Source organism: Typha angustifolia, chromosome 14 (assembly GCF_048772165.1).
Source record: "Typha angustifolia cultivar Huaian chromosome 14, ASM4877216v1, whole genome shotgun sequence".
Taxonomy (NCBI): domain Eukaryota; kingdom Viridiplantae; phylum Streptophyta; class Magnoliopsida; order Poales; family Typhaceae; genus Typha; species Typha angustifolia.
In genome coordinates, this window is record NC_133252.1 from 6532658 (window position 1) to 6555597 (window position 22940).

The window sequence follows — 22940 nt, forward strand, 5'->3', positions numbered from 1 at the left end:
AACAAGCACTGATTAGATTCATATTGCTTGTTCCTGAGAGAGCAATGCAACTAGGGCTGTCAAAAATAGTAAAGCAGTCTCAAGAAGGGCTCAGAAGCTCAGCTCGTATTTAAAATAGAAAAAGAAAGGCGAACTCGAATTTAAAACAAATCAAGTTTACCAATTGGAACAGTATAATTTAGAATAAACAATGCAAGCTTGACCCTTTGACTCAGGTTTAAAACTAATTTCAAGACAAGCTTGATGCAGCTGAATCGACCAAGCTCGGTTCCATTATACCCCCAACGACCCACCAGTCATTTTAAATATTTGAATCCAAATTCACAACAAAAAGGCTAAAACAAGTTCATAGTTCTAACCAAAATCTTGTATTAACTTAGGCTATGTATATAACTGAGGCCCTATCATTTAGGAAAAAGGCCTGATAAATTATGTCAAGAAAAAGACAAAGGACAATGAATAAATTAGAGACCAACAAGGACACTTCTAACTTCTATTAGATTAACAGAGTAATCTACGGAAGAATAGAGATTGATACACCAAGGTCCGTCGTTGTAACAGAGCTCTCTTCCCACAACCAATCAATCCTTCCGCTTCTGCATTTGCAGAATAGAGCTAAAATACCATATGTACAAGGAGGCGGGATGCAGCTTGCATCTTCCAGTGGGAATTTGCTGATTATCCCAGTTTCTGTGGAAGAGGTAAGGCTTATCGGAGCTCCATCAAAACATCAGAGCAATCCACTGAATTCGATCGCATGCCATCAAGACCTAAACAAGACCAAGTCAGAGAAGAGATGTATAAAGGTAGTTGCATTTATAGGTAAAGATCGATTGGAACTATAAATATACCATTTACAATGCTACGGTACTTATCTCGGTCTCCAGTAACCAGGTGCTGCCAAAGCAGAGAAAAGATTTAGAATGTAATAAACAAAGCTGTGTTAAATGTGCTTTGGCCATGTCATGCTACAGGAAGTTGGTACAGAGTAAATTTGGCTAAATCGCTGAATAGAAAAAATTGTAAATGTGATAACAGAATCATAAAAAAGATTTGACTTCCAAAATTAATCCACCTCCAGACACTTGTGAAATAGGACCCTCTATTGCAGGTCGAGAAGCAGGTAATGAGTAACTCGACATCCTGGGAGGAAGAGACCACACAGGGCATGTAACTGGTGAAGGATCTGATGGTGGTCCATAGTGTGGAAATGGATTAGGCGATGCTTCAATTTTATTAAATGAGGGAGCTGCATGATTCATCATGTGAATTTGGTCAGTATTTTATACATAAATAAATTCAACTAATACAACAGATTAAAGCCATAGCCTTTCATAATGTGATTAGAGGACAACTCAAACATCTGAGTGTTATATAGAAGACTTCCACAACTATACAACCGCGGAACAGATAACAGAAGTTCAATATTTATAATGCTAATTAACAATGAGAAAGACTACCTGGATGTATGGCAGGGTTAAACCTGCCCCCCTCAAATTCCATCGGTTGCCTGAAACCTCTGTCGCCATAGATATTTCCTCTATCATGCACATTATACTGATGATACCTCTCAGAGAATGAAGGACAACTTCCCCAAGGCTGTGGCCTTTGTTGTGGTTCAGCTTGAACATAGGAGAACTGATTTGAAACCATTGGTGGGGGTGGGGGTGGCTGCAAATGATAAGCATTATTTTGCAATTGTGGGGCTGGCTGAAAATTGTTTGCAGGATGAATAGCTGGATTAGGAACAGAGAAACTGCCATAAGATACAGGAGCATTGAGAGATGCGCCAGGGGGTGGCATCTGCACAGGGTTTCCTCCATATCCAGGATTATGAAACTGCAATGATTCTGACAGAGTCAAGTCTGAATTCAGGCTGCGACCAGACTGAGATTGTTGATTTTGGAAGGTCTGCACAGAAACATCATGTCAAAATGGATATAGTTAAATCATACCTCAGAACAATTTCCTTCCGTAGGGTAAATCATAAGGCAAAAAAAATTACCTGAGTAATGCTCGAACAATGCAACTTAACTGGATCAGCATGAGCTTGAGAATCTGCTACAGGTTGAGACACAATAGAAATGTCAGCAGGGCAAGTGGAAACTAGTGGTGGAGGAGATGATGGCAGTGGGGGCGGAGATGGTGGCGTCTCATTGGGTAGAGGGGGAGTGAAGTCTGGAGCCTGATGTTGATCTGATTGATTCTCAGCACATTTATCAGATGTTGCAAGTTGACTAACAGATCTCACTTCAGTTTCAAAGGGAGGAGCTACATCCTCCATCTCAAGTTCACCATCAATATCTTCCAAGATATGCCGATGCTTCTCGGAAGAATTTTGAGTTGTACCTTTCTCATTATTTATGTGAATATACCTTTCCGGAGTAACAGCCTCAAAACCCTTTTCCTCAGAGGGACTTCCTTCCTCGTCTTCAAGTACACTTGTATGAAGTAAACATGGAAGCTGAAATCCGGTGTTGCTGATCAAGATAACAAAAAGTGAGAAAAATATATTGAAAGCAACAAAAATCCCTAAACCTACCCATTCAAGCAACTTTAAGTTGAGCAAAAACACTATCAACCAACATTGGTACCATCATCTACTGTCAAATGAGCTCCCTCGCTCACTTCTAGCTCATCTCAATCTTGCACATGTATTAAATAAGCAAGATTGAGTATAAACTTTGTGGTCATTATTTATCGATCAACCCTCAAGGTGAGCTCTAAGCTTCATCATGAAGATACCACACATGAGACTTAATTGTTGCATCAAATACCACACCTGAGCTCTAAGCTTCATCATGCTATCTTTCTATCTTGAACACAAGACTGAGGCTCATGAAGATACCACACATGAGATATAATTGTTGCATCAAATATCATACCATTGAAAGTAACACTAACTCTTAAACAATACAACCAACATATATGAGGCTTATGCCCTCTTTAGTCACCATTATCACCAAAATATCTAATGTTGTCGTAACTTCTTGTCTTGGCTTATTGGTATGGACACTACATTAAGGGACGTGTACTCACACACAGGTGGGCAGTCTATCTAGTGGCGGTTTGGTTGGGTGACTAGTCGTAAGGGAGGGATTTTACATGAGAGTATTTTAGTCTTTTGTTCTAGGGAGCTTTTTAATCTTTTGTCCTTTTTAGAGTTTGCCTATAAAAAGGCATGTTATGTTATCATTTGGGCTTGATGAATATTTTAAGATTTTGAGCTTATCAAGTTTTCCTTTGTTGGTAGATTCCAATAATCCATTGGTGTATCCCGTGGGCTTGTCTCCTTTATCTCCATTGAAACTCTAGTTCTACATCAGTTATGGTATCAGATCTAAAAGTACTTAGTTTATGAACGTTTTGCCTCTCAAGTTCTATATTGCACCACATTTCCTCTTCGCTCAATCAATCGCCTCACGAACACCAAAGTGCTATGGAGTCCGATGCACAACGAGCATGATAAGTTCCAAATCCAAATTGCATGAGGAAATCACCATTAGCGAGGGACAAAAACATTGTTCTTTTCCTTAATTATCTCACTGTTTCCTTAATATTTCGTCAAGTCCTGTTTTATCAAAACTACCCAAACAACCAAACCTTCGAAATTTCAAATTGCCTTTTCTTCTCTTTTCAAATTTCTCTTTTCCCTCCAAATCAATTCCAACCCAAAACCAAAGTTTAATAACTAAACCCGATCATCCATTCAAATTAGACTCAACTAAAGTTTAATCACCCAAAAAGCCCAAACCTACAACCCAAACTTATCAACCCAACTTCAGCCATAACCAATGTTTTGAAAGGCAGCCACGAGTAGCGTGCAGTCACTCTACTGCCTAGCAACAACATGAAAGGCGCGCGACAAGGCGACTGACGAGGTCTAGAATTTTTAATTTATAAAAATAAAAATTAATCATATATAATATAGAATATATACTAAATTAGTAAATTATTAACATAGTATATAAAAATTTTTTAAGAGTGCACTACACCAATATAAAATACTAACATAGTATATAAAAGTCTAATAATATAATTTTTTAATATATAATAATATAGTTTATAAAAAATAATAACAACACTTGCTCTCTTCTCCTATTGTCATATTTTATTTCCACTAGTGTGACACACCCACTTAGTCCACTTACACCCTCCTCAACTCAACTCTATTTTCTTTTCACTTACATGTCAAAACCACCATCGGAACTTTCCTATCCTTCCCCTCTTCTTCATTTTCCGCTTCACTTCCTCTAAACCAAGCGCTTGCACGCAATACAAAACCAAGCTCTTGTAGGTAAAACAAGCTCTCAACTTTCCCTCAACCTCACTAGTGAGGAATACGAAGAGAGAGCGAGAAGAGTGAGAGTGAAATAATGAGAAAGAGATAAAGTCAGAGGTGGTGCCGATGGCCACTAGTTGGGATGTGAAAAGTGTAAGCAAGTGAGATTGTGAAAGAGAGAAATTATGGCCACCTTCTTCATGTTGTTTTGCCGCCACTTGTCGCCGATCGAGAGAGGAGCTTGCCACTTGTAGCCAATTGAGAGAGGAGGCTGGGTTAGGGCTCAAATCTTGGAAAGAGGAAAGGATGGACGATTGGAAATTTTTTTAATGGTTAGTTATCAAACTTGTTACTTGTACCCGACCTACTAGACCGATTAGACTCATTTATTCTGCCAAAGCGAGATGCTTGGCCCGCCAAGGACGCCAAGTTAGCCCAAATGACATTACACCACCACATTGCCACTATGCAGGGCAGTCAGTGCTCCTACCCCACCAAGGTGGCTGATAAGGCGACCACCATGGCCACCTTTCAAAACATTGGCCATAACCCAATCCCTTCTCCTCATTTTCTTTTCACTTAACCCGTTAACCCATTCACGTGCTTCCTAAGCCTTGCACGTGACCCTCTACCCAAACCCTCTCGTCTTCTTCCTCCAGCCAATCTCAATACCCATTTTCCCTTTCTCATTTTACTCCCAATCTTCATAGGCGCTGATTCACCGAGGTCTTTGTCAACACCAACACCACCAATACTCGGCCTCCACCTCTATGATCAGCACTACCGCTACGCAAGCCTCTATCCATCGGTCACCACTTCACCATGCCACCATAATCACCGCTCTCAAGCCCACCACTACAACTATCTTTTTGCCACCACCGTTGTTTCTAGCACCAGTATCGTCACTCCGTTATCCACACCTCCCCGACACTCTCTTGTCGATCCCTTTTGCTACGATCACCTTTGACTTTACTACCGTCGTCCGCATTGCCATCATAGCCAGGTCACCACATTGCCATTTCCTCTTACTACTACTACCACTATCAATGCTCACGGATCTTCATAGAGGCCTTCCTATAATCTACCACCGTTTGTTATCATGTCTATCATTGCCGCTACTCACCTACTATCACTACTCGCGCCTCTTCCACCTGCTGCGACATCAGCACCTCCACCTGTTGCTGTCACATCGACAGCTCCACCAGCTGCCGCCACTACCACTTTAGCACCTATTGCCACCACCAGCGCCTCCACGTATTGCCACCACCGCTATTTCCTCCACCTACTATCGCAGCCCCATCCTTCCCCTGCTGCTGCTGCTGCTGCAAGCGTTGGTCCACCTCCATCTTGCTATGATAGTCACGGTGCGCACCTCCAACGGGTACATCGAAATGGGTATCATCCTTCGTTGTCAATGTTACTTAATCATCTTTGAGCTTTGTCTTAATTTCTGTGGAAATATTACTTTTGAAGCATGAGAATAACTGAGTGCCACTACCACCAAGCAATAGTCATTTGCTTTACATTTTTGTTAAATACTAAACTTGATATTAATGACATTACTAGCTTGATTAGTAGGAAAATCTTAACATCCGAGTGACTATTTTTGTTACAAGGAGTGTACTACTGGATTGCAGTTAATTGTGAATTTGTAACATTTTCTTCTAGGTAGAAGTTTCTTTAAAATCAGCCTTAGTTTATTTAGTTGCTTACTATTTGAGATTCACTGCAGTCTCTTATTATATATTAGTATTAGTTTATCACATTTCTCCTTGCATTATCATTATAGAAAATCTATTTGTATGAACCTACATAGTGGTCGGGTAGTTTCAAATTCTCAATCCCAGTCTATTAAGGAACCTAACACCACAGATGATATTGAAAGATTCATTCAGGAATCCTTTGAGAAACATGCCACCTAACTTGACAATATCAATACCCCTCTTGAGGCTTTGGAAACTTGTCATGAGATATCTAGAAATGAGAGTGATGTGGAAGCTTCTAATATGGAGCTACACGTGCCAACCTCAACTTTGACATCCCATGACTTGATCCTCATCAACATTACCATGGAAGAGTTCCTAACCAATTCCCACAACAACGTCAATATCAATATGAAATTGTGGATCCGAATGTTAATAGATCTAAAAACAACACAACTTACGAAAAATATTGAGACCCTAAAGATCAAATAATGAAAAATATTAAGGTGGATGCTGCTATGTTTGTTGAGTAGATGGATCCAACGGGTATTGGATTCGAGAAATGGACCATTCTTCCGATGGTATAACTTGTCTAAAGATCAAAAAGTTAGATTTGCACAAATGAAGATAGTCAGATCTGCCAATTTACTTTGCCAAAGTACTGAACAAATTTTAATCCGAAGAAATCAACCCCCGAATATTGATTGGGTAGAAATGATAGAGAAACTAAAAGAAAAATATTTGCCCAATTCTTATCGTAGCTATTTATTGGACCAGTGGAACAATTTTAGGCAAGGGACGAGATTTGTAAGCAACTACATGCCTCAATTTGAAGAGCACATGTTAAAGTGCAACATCTCTTCCTAGAAACAACCCACATGCATCATCCTAGTAAGGCCTTAGACCTTGGGGAATAGGAAAATGTAGTTGAAGAAGACAACGCCGATGAACAAATTTATGAACCAGAACTTGATGCTATGCATGATAGTGGTGAGGAACATACCTTTAAGGACCATCCTGTTGGGGTTGTCAGATGCACATTGACTCAACCAAGGGAAACTGATAATTGGTGTTGCAACACAATTTTTCACACTTACTTTTAATGCGGGACTAAAGGCTGCAAGGTAATTATCAATAGTGGAAGCTGCATTAATGTAATCTCTTCTAGTGTAGTGTCCCGATTAGGATTAAAATCTACTCCTCATACAAGTCCTTACAAAGTATCTTGGGTCGACATAGAGTGTTGTCTTGTTCCTATCTAATTTCTTTCATACAAAGAAGATATTTGGTATGACATCATGCCAATGGATGTGGGGCATACTATCTTAAGTCGTCCATAGCTGTTTGATCGAGATGTGACATTTTAGCTTATCTAACTTGTGTTCTTTCATTTTTGAGTGTGCAAAAATCATAATTAATCCTATGCACCCCAAACTAGCTAATAAAGATAACAAAAAAGAACACTACCAATCAAAAGGGTTTGTACATCATAAATCTCAAATAATTTGAAAAGGAAGCGAACCAAGGTACCATTGTTTTTGCCTTATTGGCCTGCGAAGTAGAGAATCACATTATTACCCCAACTTCTGAAGAACTAGCTCCTCTTTTGGCAGAATTTCAAGATATTTTCCCTAAAGATTTGCCTGGCCATTTGCCACCCATTACGTGATATTCAACATGCCATTGATTTCGTCCCCAAAGATTCTCTTTCTAATTTGCCTCGCTACCAAATGAATCCCGCTGAACATGTTGAATTATAATGACAAGTAAATGAACTGTTAAATAAAGGATTCATTTATGAGAGCCTAAGTCCATGTGTTGCCCCTGCTTTACTTACAGCAATAACGGATGGTTTGTGGCGTATTAAAACGTATCGAACCTAATGCTTATATTATAGATATTCCCTCTAATTGTAGCATTAGTTCCACTTTTAATACCGAAAATAGTGGCCTATAAACCTCATGTATCCATCCCCCATGATCCAAATATATGTACTTTAAACCCTACCAATTACCCTTATCCATCCACACAAAAAGAAAAGATAAATGCTATTTAGAATGAACAAATAACATCTCACGCAAGTGTTCACCGATTTCTAATCTAATGGAGAGACCGCCAAAGTCTGATAGCATATGGATCACGCGTGAGGAGCTTCAGCAAATAGATCCTAACCGCTAGGAATTCTACTAGAGCCACCCTCAGCTACACTCAACAAAGACGAGGTTTTCTCACCCTAAGAGATTTGATGAGGACATCACATTCAGAGGAGGACAACCCATTCAGTGATGCTTTGGTTGGGTGACAAGTTATGAGGGAGAGGTTTTACATGAAGGTATTTTAGTCCTTTATTTGAGAGGTTTTACATAAAGGTATTTTATTCCTTTATTTGAGAGGTTTTTTTATTTTTTGTCCTTTTTACGGTTTGCCTATATAAAGGCGTGTTATATTATCATTTGGGATTGACGAATAGTTTGAGATTTTGAGATAATCAACTTTTCCTTTGTTGGTGGATTCCAGCAACCTGTTGGTGGATTCCAGCAACCTATTGGTGGATTTCGTGGGCTTTCTCCTCCTTCTGTATTGAAACTCTCATTCTACATCACTTATGATCATTATCACCAAGTAAAGTTCATCCACAATATAGGCACATATCATTGTTGCAATCACTGCTTTTCAAAGGCAGCCATGGCGGCAGCAAACATGGGGCAGCAAGCCAACTACCTTGCACTGCGCCTAGGAAGCCTGCTAATGGCGAAAAAGCCGCCATTTATTATACAGCAGGCTGCCTTGTCATTTGGCAGCCCGACTTGCGCTTTTGGCAACAAGAGAGGCTTACAAGAGTGAGTGGAGAGGCCACGTTCTTGCCGCCATCATCTGCTTGAGAAGTGAAGAGTAGAGAGGTTCCTATTCTTCTTTTTCTTCACTTCTTACCTCTCTTCTTTCTATCTTTCTTTTTCCGTTCCTATTCTTCTTTTTCTTCACTTCTACATCTTTTCTTTTTATCTTTTTTTTTCTCTTTCTGCCTTGGGAATCTATTTCTCCTTTTCTCTCTCTGCTTTAGGAACCCACTTCTCTTTTCAAAGCATTGTGGGTTCCCAATGTATAAGTTGCCATGCTCAATATATATATGTATACTTAATTTGTGACTTTTTGTTATGGTTGTAAATTACTAATAAAAAATTTATATATACTATATTGTCTTTTATTTCATATATATATAAAAATGCTAGACCAACTTGGTGCCCCGCCTTCCGCCTAGGCTTGCCAACCACAGTCGCCTTTCAATACACTGGTTGCAATTGCCTAACTCCCATAAATGTGAGGGGTTAGAGTTGATAAAAGCACAAAAATACATTATAAGAAAACTTAAATCGAAGTTCAAGACATTGGGTTACTAGTTATATTCTTAATTTTGAGTATGTATGTATTTTAGTCAGATTTTATTAGGGTTGTTCATTAGGATTTTTAGGTTAGTGGTAGCTTCTCTCCATAGTGTCCTATTATACAAAAGCAATTATCGGGCTTAAACATCCAACAAATGATAGATTTATAAAAAAGATTTGGCCCCCGTTCACTTTAAGATTAACTTTTTCCCTGTTCTGAAATAAAATATCTTAATTCTAAAAATAACAACTGAACATCAAAGCTTTATTCCATAATACAAACACAATTCATCAAATTATATCTTATTCCATACTAACTGAATTACTAATTTATTTTTCATTTAACTACAAATTCTCTTAAATGTTTTATCATAATTGATCACTCTTCTCTTCTCTCTCTCAAACATCTTATCATTGTCTTATCATTATTCATCACTCCTCTCTTTCCCCTCTCAAAGACCTATTTATGGTAGTTAGTGAACAGTACTATATTTGTATATAACAATTGCATACCTATTTTTCAAACATTATACACCAACCTTTCAATCATTACACACCTACTTTTATAATGCATAGTCAATGACAAATAGTTTAATTTGATATCTCAAGCAACGCACACCTCCCCCCCACATTACACAAATAGCAACAACTTCTCATGCATTGCACAAATAGCGATCAAGCATTGCATAGATAACAACCTCTAAAGCATTGCATGCGTGGGTAGCGCAAAACAAAAGCATTGCATATATATCGAACGATAATGTATTGGATGCATCCATTGCATACATAAAGCCTGCCTATATATTGATCTATCCCATAATCTAATTTATATTAAATTAAAGGGTATTTTTATAATTTTAGGAAAATACACATTTTTCTATCTTTTTCATCACTTTATATCACATCAAAAATAATTGTTACTTTTATTCCAAATATACAAATAATATAGAAATAGTTATTCCTATAATAAAGGCTTTCTTTTGAGAATAATAAACAAGAATACTTATTATAGAATTGCCTTTATTCTTGAAGTGAATGTGGCCTTTTTCTTTGGTGTAGTTGACCTCTCTATTTCTCTTTAGTTCTCTTTATCTTCAGCCATTTCTAATTTCTATAATATTTTCTATAATATTTTCTACTTGATAATCTACCGAAACATAGTAGGACCCTTTGCCTTAAGTAGATTTGGTATCAACGCAAATTTCCCTCATCACTTATCATTCTCTTCTCTTCCTAGGTTCTCTCGTTCTATATTTTCTTATTGCCATCACATTACTTAGTGCTCGGTTAGACAGTAAATCAGAATTTTCTTTCTCAAGACCATGAAGATTGAAGATATAAAACAAACAATAAATCATCCATTGTATTAAAAAATTTAAAAAGCACTATGAGCGATCACCATGGACTGCCCCACATGGCCTTATGCAGCCTAGCAAGGTAGTGCAGGTCACATAGTTGGGTTTTGGCATCCGATTAGGCAAAGGCAGCCCAATAGCATTTGAGGCACAGATTAGCAGGTGAGATGAGGGTTAGATTGGTGGTTTGGATTGGATAGTTACAGAAAGAAAGGACCAAGAAAATCTCTAACCCTGAATTCCCTTTATTGTTCAACTCAACAAACCTCTCTCTCCCTCTCTCCCTCTAACAGGGATGACTATTTAATGTTACTCTCCTCTATCTCCCTATCTCTCTGCCTTAACCACCTCCCATTTTCCATCATTTGCAACATGAAACCATTGCCCACATCTCTATCTATATCTCGCTCATTCTCTCTCCACCACATCTCTACGAGTCTCTCCCTACCAGCTCTAGTTTCCACCACCTCCAATATCCACCATCTCAGCTAGGTGGCTGTTTTAGGTTATGGGGGCTGCTTTACATTGCAAAAGGTAAATATATGGTGTACCAGAAAGACTTTGCTAGAATTGACATTTAGTCCCCGTTTGGTTCTGGGTTATCCTTCTTCATCTTCTAGATTAAGAAAAATTACTCTAGATTTGTAGCAAAACATCAAATTTTCCCCACTCTAAATTAAAAAAAAAAACTATTCAAATTATTCCACATATAAACCTAATTATAATTTACCCTTGATTTGGCTAAAGTTATTTTAAAAATTCTCTCTCCTCTCTCCTATCACCCACCTAGTCATTCTATATACCAAAAGTTTTCCCTCAATTTTCTCACATATCTCCTCCCCTACCACCCATCTATCTCATTCCTTATTCAAGAATGTATAGCATACTTACAAGTATGCAGTGCATACCAGCAAGAAATTCAAATACTTTAATTTAAATTTATGTCAAAAAAGTGTATTTGAGTTAATTTCACTTCTAATTTGTACTTTTAGCTCAACTTTATATCACATAAAAAATAATTAACATACCACTATTCTAATTTACAATCAAACATCAAATTACCCTACACTAAATAAATCAGAGGTACAATTTTAAAAGTAAGAAATTAGAATAGCTATTTTAGATTTGCACTTAACCGGGAACCAAATGGGTCCTTATGGTTTTCTTGCTTTCATAATTGCTTATCCTATAGATTACAATTAGATCTCCATCTTCAAAGTCTTCATGAAGATGGTTTCTATCGCCATATTACATTATATTATCCTCACCCAAATTATTAATTGTTTTGTTACTGATCAGTTACAGATATATAAGATTTGACCTAAACCATGGTTTCCAGAATATATCCAAAACTGCAGTAGTGTGAAGGAACAAGCCACAAAGGTCTATAAGTATAATGTCTAGGATTCGCATCACATAAAACACAAAGATAAGACAACTAGCATTCCCTTCAAAGATAAGTATATCATGTCTATAAGTATAATAAAGTAACATTAACATAAAGTGATATGAAGGTCAAAGAACCAAACCTTCCATATTCGTCAACAAGCATTCCCTCCATCTCTCTTAAAGGATCATTTATAGCCCTCTCAGTCCTTGTCGGGCGTCTAGAAGAACCAGTACTGAAAGATGATTCATTTATGGATTCAAGCTCCCTAATATGATGACGAATAATGAATTCTGGGAGGGTCTTCCTTTCAAGCCATAACCTCAGAACCTATAGGCCACAAATAGTAAGGTATAGATCACACTACAAAAAAAAAAAAAGAAGCAATTCATCCTAAAATAGCACTTGCCTTGAGGCACTGCCTACGGTTCTCCCATGCTGCATTTCCAGGAGGTGCAACAGCAGACAACAAACGCGGAAGTACTGATTGGACAAGAGAAGGGTAAACATCCGCAGCTCCACCTAAAAAATTTTACAAGATCCATTAGACACAAGGACTTGCAAGAATTACTGAAGGATGTAGATCCCAAAACAGTATATACGAGTACCTTTTTGGCTGCGAGAGCATTGAGTTATTGAATCCACAAGAAAGAATATATCTACCCTCTTGTAGAAGTTTGTTTCCCTTTCCACATTCTCAAGAAGAATATCAACTACCTAGATAATCGATAACATTGCAGCAGAGTAGAGGAAGGTCAATATCAAACAAAATAACCTCTTGCAGCCAAGTAATGCAATCATGTAGGGAAACATCTTGATGCTCAATATGCTCATAACTTTTTCTGCAGAATGCAGTCATCATATACACAGCTATTATTCAACCACAGAAAGCAAATACAGAAGGCAACATGTTACTGATAGAGCCGGCATAAATAATTAGGACTTACCAATAACTGTCAATACCAAAAGCTCAGTAAGACTCTTTTAACATATAAACGCAAAAAGCAGAATCATGTTTAGCCTCAAAAATATTCATAGGTTTGCAACAACTCACCTACATCACTACTCAACCACACGACAGTAGTGTGGTCCATCTAAGTATTGTAATGAAAATGAAAGAGGAGCCTCAACAAAAGTAAACCCAACGAGCTGGAGCATTTTCTAGATAACGGGAACAATATGCATTTCCTGGACCTTGACATTTATATTCAGAGGGATCACAGATCACTGTATTACTAGTATGCACCTGATGAGGTGCTTAAAATGTCAACTAGCCTAACAGTCAGCATATTTGTGCAATATTTCTCGGTTATGAAAAATAATGGCCATTTCAACAAAAGGAACTAAGTATCAATCAGAGATAAAACATAAGAACCTAGTACCAACCATTACAAATTTAGTATCACATTAGAATGACTAAGAGTTCTAGATCTCACAAAGATTGTTAATGTGAGTTATCCACCTGAAAGGCAACATCACATTGATGAAAAAAATATAGTGATACAAAAAAGAAGACAACAAAGTTACCTATCTGACTTATTATAAACGGTAATACTTTTTCAACATGATGTGCTGCTGCAGCAAGGATGAATCATTGAAGATGTACATGAGATGCAATGTTTAGTTTGTTGTCAAAAGTATTAAGAATCAAATTATGTGGGCCAAGTTGTTCATAGTACCAAATAGAAGTTGAATAAGAATGTTTGATCTTCATTTTGACTGAGTTTGGGCAGCTTAAGCAGTCCACATGGGCCTTTCTGAAAAAAAATGTTTGCACCTTTGATACGAATTATTTGGGTTCTCAATTTTGGTATGGCCCAACAAAGGCTGTGCCGACCACCAGCCGACACAGTAAGTGCCACGGCACTTGTCAGCCATGCCACAAGAGAAGGAGAGTAAAGAAGAAGAGATTCAACCTATAGTAGCCATGCCATAAGAGAAGGAGACTTGTCAGCCATGCCACAAGGCTAACAGCACTTCACTCTTCATTATCATCGTCGTTGCTTGCCATCACCGCCGACCTCGTTGTCGATCATCGCGAGCAAGTCTGAGGTCGCCGATCTAGGCAGCGGCGGCAACAACGAATAGTGAAGCCTGCTAGGAGGGGTGCCATGCGGATCAGCAATATAAAGTTTGAGGAGATGTAAGACAAAGCCAAGTATTGAAACCTACTCAAAGTCGACCTAACCCCAAGCTATTCATGTCACCAATAGACAACAAAGAAAAAAAAGCTACTTTATAGTTTGGCATGCTCATTGACTCATAGGCAATGTTTTAAAAGGCGCCCACAGTCGCATATGCAGATGCCAAGACAGTCTAGTATTTTTACTACAAAAAAGTATATAAAAATTATATATGATCCATAATATATACTAATATAGTAAATATAGTAATTCAGTGACTATTGATAGGGTGGTTGTCGGTGGGGAGGCAGCCGTCATTAGTGGGATGGCCATCGATGGGAGTGGGAAAAGAGTGAGTTTGTATGAAAGTTAGAGAGAGGAACCTGCCACCATCTGCTGCCTTGTGCTGCTCACTACAACCAACCATGGAAGCTTGGGAGAGGATGACGATAAAAGATTTTAGGGCTCGAGAGTTGATAAGATGAATTAATTTGAGGGTGTATATATATTCTCACATCCCATAGCATACCTAACTCGATCCAACTCGCTTCAATGTCAAGGCAGGCTAAATCGTCAACACGCCAAGCATAATTCTTTTGCTAAGGTGGCACGCAAAGGCAGTTGGGCACCTTTCTCTGCCACATTTTCAGTTTGCAGGGTAGCCAATGCACTGCCTCTTTAAAGCGAATGCCCTTCAAAACACACTCGTATGGATGCCTAGGCGATGTGCAAGCACCTTGGTGGTCTAGCATTTTAATATAATAAAAATTAAAAATAATTATGTATGGTGTATAATATATATGATAATAGTATATGATACACTAATATAGAATATGTGAACACCTAGGGCCACAAATAATTATAAGTTATATAAAATATATTAATATAGTATGCATGCTTGTGTATTTATACTATAAGTTTAGAAAAATATTTCTTTAAACATATCGATAATATATATAATGCTTTTATTTATTTATTTTGCCGTGTCCTAAACGTATCGTGTCCTGTTTTTTTAAGATTTGTCGTATCCTCGTGTCCGTATCGTGTCGTATCCGTGTCCCGTATCCGTATCTGTGCTTCTTAGTTCTCCAACAATCTTTCTGTAGCTTGTCTTATCTGTAGTTCACATGGACAAAGAATACGGTTCAACTAGACCAAGCCGCTGCAAAGGATCTGATCACATTAGGCTCAAGTTAGGGGATTTACACTTAGCCCCATAACATTTTTCTCTTTGCTTATTGCTTCGTCTTAGCTTATTAGTCATTGTATTTCATATTAGACCCTATGGACTCATTATTTGCTTATTTGTACTTAATTGTTATTGAGTTTAGTCAAGCGCAAGCCAGTCGAGCTAGGCCAACCAGGTCTCATGTAGGCACCTACTTATACTTGTGGTGTGCACCTATCTAAGGATCTTTTGATCAATTAGAAATCTTTCTCCTTCCTCTAATTCGACCCTTTCTTCATGTTTCATTCATCCAAGCTTGGCTAACCACCATTGTTGATCTTGTTGTCTACGTCCTTGATTGGCTTGCCTCTCAACCCAAAGAGACGGTCCATAATCTCTGCCCTCCCCTCTCGACCCAATTAGAAATGACAGACGAAGCTATCTCTTTTTTATCTTGTGCGAAGATAGAACAAAAGATTAGTCCTTTTTCTTTCTCACGAACCACTAATTTCCACTATGCCACCATCTCCTTCACCACCACCAAACCCTAGCCGAGCTCCACCACCACCACTTGGCCACCACTTCGTCGATTCACTCTGATAGAATCGTTCCTCCATCCATGATCCACCAACCTTCCAAGTTACATCCAATTCCAATAGTCAAATCTTTGTTCAGCCACCCCTACCTTCTATGGACAATGCATCACATACTGAATTCCAATTCTAAGACTAGATTCGGACTCTCCTTAACTTTCTGAGTTGGATTATGCAATTAATTTTTGATTCTGGAAGCCTAGCGTATCACAACATCAGGGTTTTCTACTCCTAGTGATGCTTCAAGTCAAATATACTCGAAAAAAGTCGAGACATAGTTATAGTTATGTAGATTATAGTGTTATTTAATCTAATGCTTGAGACACATATCAAGAGCATCATTAGTCAACTGCTTCTTTGTACATCATCAACATTATTTTCATTATTGTGATGAAGACGATGACGAGAATAGTGTCGCCTACAAATATTTGTATGATCCTCAAAGAAATTCTATCAAGTGGTAGCGATTATTAATTTGCTTCTTCATAAAATGCTAGTAGATTTTTTGTGATTTATCTTAATTTTTGTAGTTTTTAAAATTTTATGTTATTTTTCTTAAATTTGTAGTTTTTTAATTATTTTATTATTTAAAAAGGACAAAACCAAAAAAATAGAACTCTAAAACCGATTGAAACTCTAAAATGCTTCATTTTTTATGGATCAAAACTGAAACTTAGAACCGTGCTTCTACACTTATCTGATTGCTTAAGATATAGTTGAGAATGATCTTGTAGCATTGAATAGAGCTGAAATGTTCATCAACATCAACACACATGCTTTTGAAGATTGATCCGTTGCTCACGTGCTTACCAAAGGGACACGATTTTCTTCAGAACGATAGTTAATCATGCGGTATATGTTTACGTAGTTACTTAAACACTACGATATTGGAGTGTTGGAAGGGGTTTTGTAGGTATTGTTTCTATCACTTGGTGAAATATGGTCAATCGACTTTATACGGGTTCGTAGTTTTTTTTCCTCTCTACGCAAGAAAGGTTTTCCACGTTGAAAGAATGAGTCTTGGTGTGTAAAACCCTGTTTACTTTTCTTATTTGTACTCAGTTTTGCATTTCCTACTCTTACTCGAAATTCCACACAAAGACTTGAGTTTGGTTTACATAATTAGAGTAGGCTTCAGATTTCCAAATTGACTTCGACTTTGACTTAGGATTTTTATTTTCATATCTCTAGACCTAATCAGCGAAAGACTCCTATCTTCCTACGAATTTTCAAACCAAAGTCTAGTAATCGATCCATTGTTCTCTTTGGCCATATCTTTTGTTATAAATTTCAGACTTGCTAGTTTGTTAAGTTTAAGCTGAACTGTATTTAATCGTATTTACATATTAATAGAAGACTTTATGATCATTTACTCTGTTTGTTAACTATATTGCTGAATTCATTTAGCTTACAGTTTGTTAATTATAGCTTGTTAAGTTTAAGCTGAACTGTATTCAATCATACTTACATCTTAATAGAAGACTTTATAATCATTTACTCCGTCTGTTAACTATATTGCTGAATTTCTTTAGCCTACATTTAATCACATGATCACCAACATTGCTTGAAAGTTAGAGCTGCATTAAAAGTATCAAGTGGATCTATTAATTATCTAACAATAAGGAATCCATGGAGAGGGGAATAGCATAAAACCATACACTAAATAAACAAACTTCTAGATAAGACTAATCTGATTAGACCTTCTATAGTTCTATGTCCCCCTCATCAATAGTTGTAAGCCTTCTATTAAATTAAACAAGAAATCCAGAAAAAAGGAAGGAAAATACAAATTTATTCTCACTTTATATCTTTTTTTAATCTTCTTACTATATTCTTACTGTATGCTTTGAGAGCCTAGGAGCTAGGTATCAGTAGTATGAACTATGAATATGGGGTGCCCCTTTTCTTCTTACAAAGTGCATCTGAACAAAGTCAACACCATGTCTTCAAAGTTCAAAGATATAGCTAATCAATACATGTCAAGGTTGAAGTTTCAAGAAAATGGATTAGAAGACACAAGATCGGAGAAGAAAAAAGAATCAACATGAACCTAATATCTTTGCATCAACTTCTCAATATTGAGAATCATAGGATAATAGAAGAGGAAGGGTCTAATCTCAACAATATTTCTATCTCTAGTGATGACAAACTATGTAGTATTTTCCCCATCATCAGATCATTTGTTTGTTTCAACTATTTAAAATTGAACTCTAGAATTTCTTCCTTTATAAAGATGTATCTATCTTCCAATATCGGAACCAAAATTTTCCTCCCGCATCTACCACTACCATTATGTACCTAATTATAGTATAACAAGGAAGATTACAAAGACCTTTTATGGAAAGTGTATTATCTAGTTTCTAATAGCACATTTGCCATCATATACCATCACCATTTATGAATTTAGAAACCAAATTCTATAAAATCTTTAAGAGAAATAGAAGGCTTTCTATAATTGAGTCAATGGCTTATGTCAAATTAGATCTTCACAGCAGTAATCTCCATAGAATGTTTTACCATCCTGTAAACAACCAAAGGTCACAGTAACAAGCAATCACAAAATTGCATGCTTATCAATCCACTGAATCACCAAATATTGAACCATAGTTTTAAGACAAATGAAATGAAACCAACTTAAAGAAATAACAACCTTACTGCACTAACTGATATGAATTCCTTTTAGGGCCACTCAATGATATTATACAATGGAAAGAAGGGATAATTAAAAATAGTTCATACCTCTCCAGCAATCCCATATTTAGCGCACTCAATAGCAAGACGCGTTGCTCGGCCTATACTTTCTTTCGTTCTTGATAGTGTACAAAGCAAAGCTTCAAAAGCCTTTCGTGCTGCATTTGCTTCAGCATGCCCTGCTAATTTTGTTAAGCCTTTCTGCCGCAGACCATCATAAGGACTTCTGCTACAAATCTGTAAACTGCGAATCCTATCAACTGTAGAACAAGTCCTGGAATTTGAAGGTGAAGCCTGCCCAGAGCATCCTTCCTTATTGAATGGAGATGGGATTACCGCAGCCTCTGGCATAACCTTTGGATCTATAAAATTATCTGAAAAGGAAGTAGACCGAGACAGAAGTCTCCTAGCTTGAGCAGCAGCAATCAAATCTTTCATAGGTGCTGAATCAGGAGAGATACACCAATCTTTGAGAGTTGCTTTATGTTTAACCTCTTGCAGCATTGTATCTGGAGAACTATGCCTACAAGATCAAAATAATGGATGTCATTGAGTTTAAATCAATAGAGTATGTAAATCAGTTAAGCACCAAATAAGATGAAAGTGTACAATGCAAATTTTGAGTACACACAGATGCCAAACAAAGTTTCTTATTTCTCACTAACAACTTTGAAAATTGCTTATATTTCTCTATAATCAGTAAATGATGACCATGTTGTCCATCGCATATTGTGTCAAGAATATTAGCACATGGCACGGGATCTGCCAAAGATTCCCCCCCTGTGCTACTATGTCAAACTTAATTATTAAAAGTTAAAGAAAGATAAGGAAAAAATACACAAAATTGGAGCCTAATTAGTGTAATATTAAGTAGATTAAATGCAGGTTCACGATACCCAATTGCATTTAAAGATTGAAATTTCAGCAATAAATATAAAATTAGGGTTTTCCTCAAATTTTCTACCCTACTTCCAAAAGTGCAGAAAGTAGGATAATATGAACTCTATATGGTTTCCAACCATTTTGACTTATTGGCTAAAATTGTAGTCATAAATAAAAAGTTAGTGTTTCTCCAAGCTTCTACATCTATTAGAAAAAAAATAAAGTAGAAAAATAAAGTGGAGAAAATCTTCAAATTGGCTTCTAAATGATACACCTTTTTCTTGATAATGAAGTAGATCTACTTGCTAGACAATTTAACTTTCTGCTTAATGACACTTTTATGACTTGCCGATGGCTAAGGTTGAAAGACCAACACTTTTACTTATATTTCTACACAAAATTGGATGGTTACACCAATATCTAAGGGTATAATACTTCTATTTAGTGACTAAAACCTAAGCTAAGCTCTAAAAACCCTAAACATCTAAGAGTGTGCCTACACTCGGCACAGCACAAGCAACAACATGTATCATGCTGAACCAAAATCTACACGCCCCGTTCCAATGGCACAGCAATTCTTGGAACCAGTTACTTTCTTTTACATTGTCATAGGGAATGAGAAGCTCCAATAAATATAGCAAGTAACTTTCTAGCTTTACCAACAGACTTGGACACCTAATATCATGCGAAATTTGAAGTAGATGTGGATTTTACATAACTTTGGTCCTTATCTCGTAATGTTTGAGAGAAAGTCACAAATGAGATGTCCAGTTGTTACAGTCACCCTCGTAAAAGATAAATGCCTATCTGAGTTGTTAATCTGGACAAAACTCAACACGACGCTTTTGAAAGCAATAGGGATCAATCCAACAGTTGAAACAATTTGAAATTCGGATATGTTATTCCAACGCAACAAAAATCTCATCGATCAGCCAGATAGATCAAAGTTATGAAGAAAATAGTGACCAAAGGTCAGAGGATGGCGGGATGAGCATGGATGATATGGTAGAATTATAGAAAATGATTATGCTATGGTAGATGGATTAGTATCTTGAACAAGATGAAATGAGAGAAAGGAGCTTCTAGGTATGACTAGTCGCTGGAGTGAGGAGGGAGAAGCGACGAAAGATTATCCTTGGCCGTAGAAGGAAGCTCGGGTTGAATACCAACGGAGAGGAAGGAGAAGGGAAAAGTTTAGCTCAAGGCTAGATGCAAAATAAAGTTCAATCTTCAATAATACAAAGATAGTTGCTTTTCCACAAATTTGAAGGCTAGCCAATCATCCAAAAACTCTAAATAAATCCTAATACGAAACAACTTAACCGACATGCATTTGAACGGCCCTCGACGCATTCAAACGGCCAAAAACAAGGCTCTAGATATGCGAATGCTATTCAGACGTTTGAACATCGCGTTCAAACAAACTTCGATCACGTTCGAACGCAACCGCTAGAAGTCATCTTATTTTTTTATTTTTATTTTTAAACAAAGATAGAAAATGATACAATTCGAAGCGATTTGATCATGTCCAATCTTTAATCAAGAACCGTAACACTAGTCATATATTCTAAATGATAATAGTATTACAACTTCAATCACACTATTTTTCTATATATTGATTTTCCCATACTCAAATCTCATCTAATTAATATCCAATCTCTTTATGACATTCCATTTAAAGAGTGTTTCTAAAGGAAGTTTATACAAGCGATCAAAGGGACTGCACAATATACACGTGCAGTTTTGCAAGCACAAGTGAAGTATGAATTTTAAAATTCTAGCATCATAGGAAAATAGAAAATCAAATGAAACAAAATGAGGGCATCAATTATAGGTTTGCCACATGTTCCCTACATGAAAGGTGGCGCACTCTTCCCAAACCCCGTATCAGAGGACTCATCCACTAGGACAAAACAGTAATTATAATATGAAAAAGAATAAGAAAGGACATAAGGAACTTCCTTCTACGCAAACCCATTTATTTAAGCATACTAAACAAATAATAGTCAACCAGTTTTAAATAACAAATTTTGCATTATCTATGTGTATCGGCAAGTTGCCAACAAAGCGATAGGCCATATACGCATATTAGTGCGCATAGTTTGAAAAATCATCAACTCAGTTTGAAGTAATATTTCCTTGGCCTCCCCTTTGTTGATATCTTTTAACCAACGGGCCACAAATCTCTATTAACAAACTTTTGGTAGAATTTTATATCCCTTAGTTTCAAATAAATGTAAGGGAATTGAGAAATCTACTTCAAATATTATAAGCCAAACAGAGGCAATATAGGCCCAACCAGAATAGCCAACTAATTAATGATTAACCATCATACTTGTCAGTGCTATTATCTAGGTAGAAAATTCGTGTACATAAAATACACTCTAAATCATGTGTACAATCTTATCGTTTATTGTTCTTAGTCAACGCACACAACACTTGGGTAATTGGAGTGAAGAAATAAGATCAGAATTCAGTTTTCAGCATTCATGTAGCAGATTTACAGAATGTGTAGGATCGAGCTGTGCCACTGTTCAAACAGTGATTGAAGGCTCAAACATTTTGCGAACACCAGCTTTGAAAGGTTTGCAGAAACCCTGAGACAGAGCCCAAGGATGAACAAACTCTAATGGTCTATTAGTACTGTTCGAATACGGCAGAACACATTCAAATAAAAGGTGGCACTGAGCTGAGATGGATTGAGGAAGTTTAGTGAAGAATTTAAGCCATCTGAGTCTCTCTCCACTATTTAAGAGCAACCTTAGGGGATTTCAAGTGATCATTCTCACATCCAAGAAAGCCCTAAATAGCCACAAGGAGAAGAAAGGAGAGATCCATTTCATATGCAAAGGTCCAATCACCGTTGTTGAGCTTTGAAGAAGACCTCGAGTAGCTTGAAGCTTGTTCATCCATCCATTACCACCACCAATTTGCGGAGGAGATATTGCGGAGCTTGAAGCTTGTTCATCCATCCACCACCACTACCACTTTGAGGAGGATCTGTAGCCGGGATGGCATACCAAGGCAGAGGTGAGTCTACTAGCAAGCACCATGTTAACCGAGGATTTGTAAGCCTTGTATCTGATTGTAGTCCTCTAATAGATAGATATGATTGGGCAGGTCCACAGTTTTTTCTTTTTTTGTGTCTGATAGAAAAGTTTTCCACGTAAATTCTGTGTTTATGGATGTGGTTTGTAAGCATGCCTTAGTAACTTAATATTGTTCATCTTTATTAGAAACTCCTTGCATGCTAGACCTGTGGTTACTTATTCTAGAATATTCTGCCTAGAGATCTAGGGATAGCTTGTAGCATAGCATAAACCTTACTAACACATATATGAGCTTGTTTGGGATTTTCTCAAGTCGTTTCAGT

The 22940-nt window shown here is 37.2% G+C and overlaps 1 protein-coding gene across 1 annotated transcript in view; it reads right to left on the reverse strand.

Annotated features, from left to right (window-relative positions):
• Positions 1 to 349: 349 nt before the first annotated feature.
• LOC140775299 (protein HUA2-LIKE 3-like) overlaps positions 350 to 22940 on the reverse strand; it is a 38925-nt gene continuing 16334 nt past the window's right edge. Inside the window, exons 4-12 of the mRNA XM_073118501.1 lie at positions 18734 to 19208; positions 12719 to 12827; positions 12520 to 12632; positions 12253 to 12440; positions 2006 to 2480; positions 1461 to 1911; positions 1076 to 1249; positions 852 to 897; positions 350 to 770 (exon numbers count right to left, since the gene is read on the reverse strand). Coding sequence (XP_072974602.1) covers positions 872 to 897; positions 1076 to 1249; positions 1461 to 1911; positions 2006 to 2480; positions 12253 to 12440; positions 12520 to 12632; positions 12719 to 12827; positions 18734 to 19208 — 2011 coding nt within the window. The 3' untranslated portion in view covers positions 350 to 770; positions 852 to 871. The remainder of the gene's footprint in view (positions 771 to 851; positions 898 to 1075; positions 1250 to 1460; positions 1912 to 2005; positions 2481 to 12252; positions 12441 to 12519; positions 12633 to 12718; positions 12828 to 18733; positions 19209 to 22940) is intronic.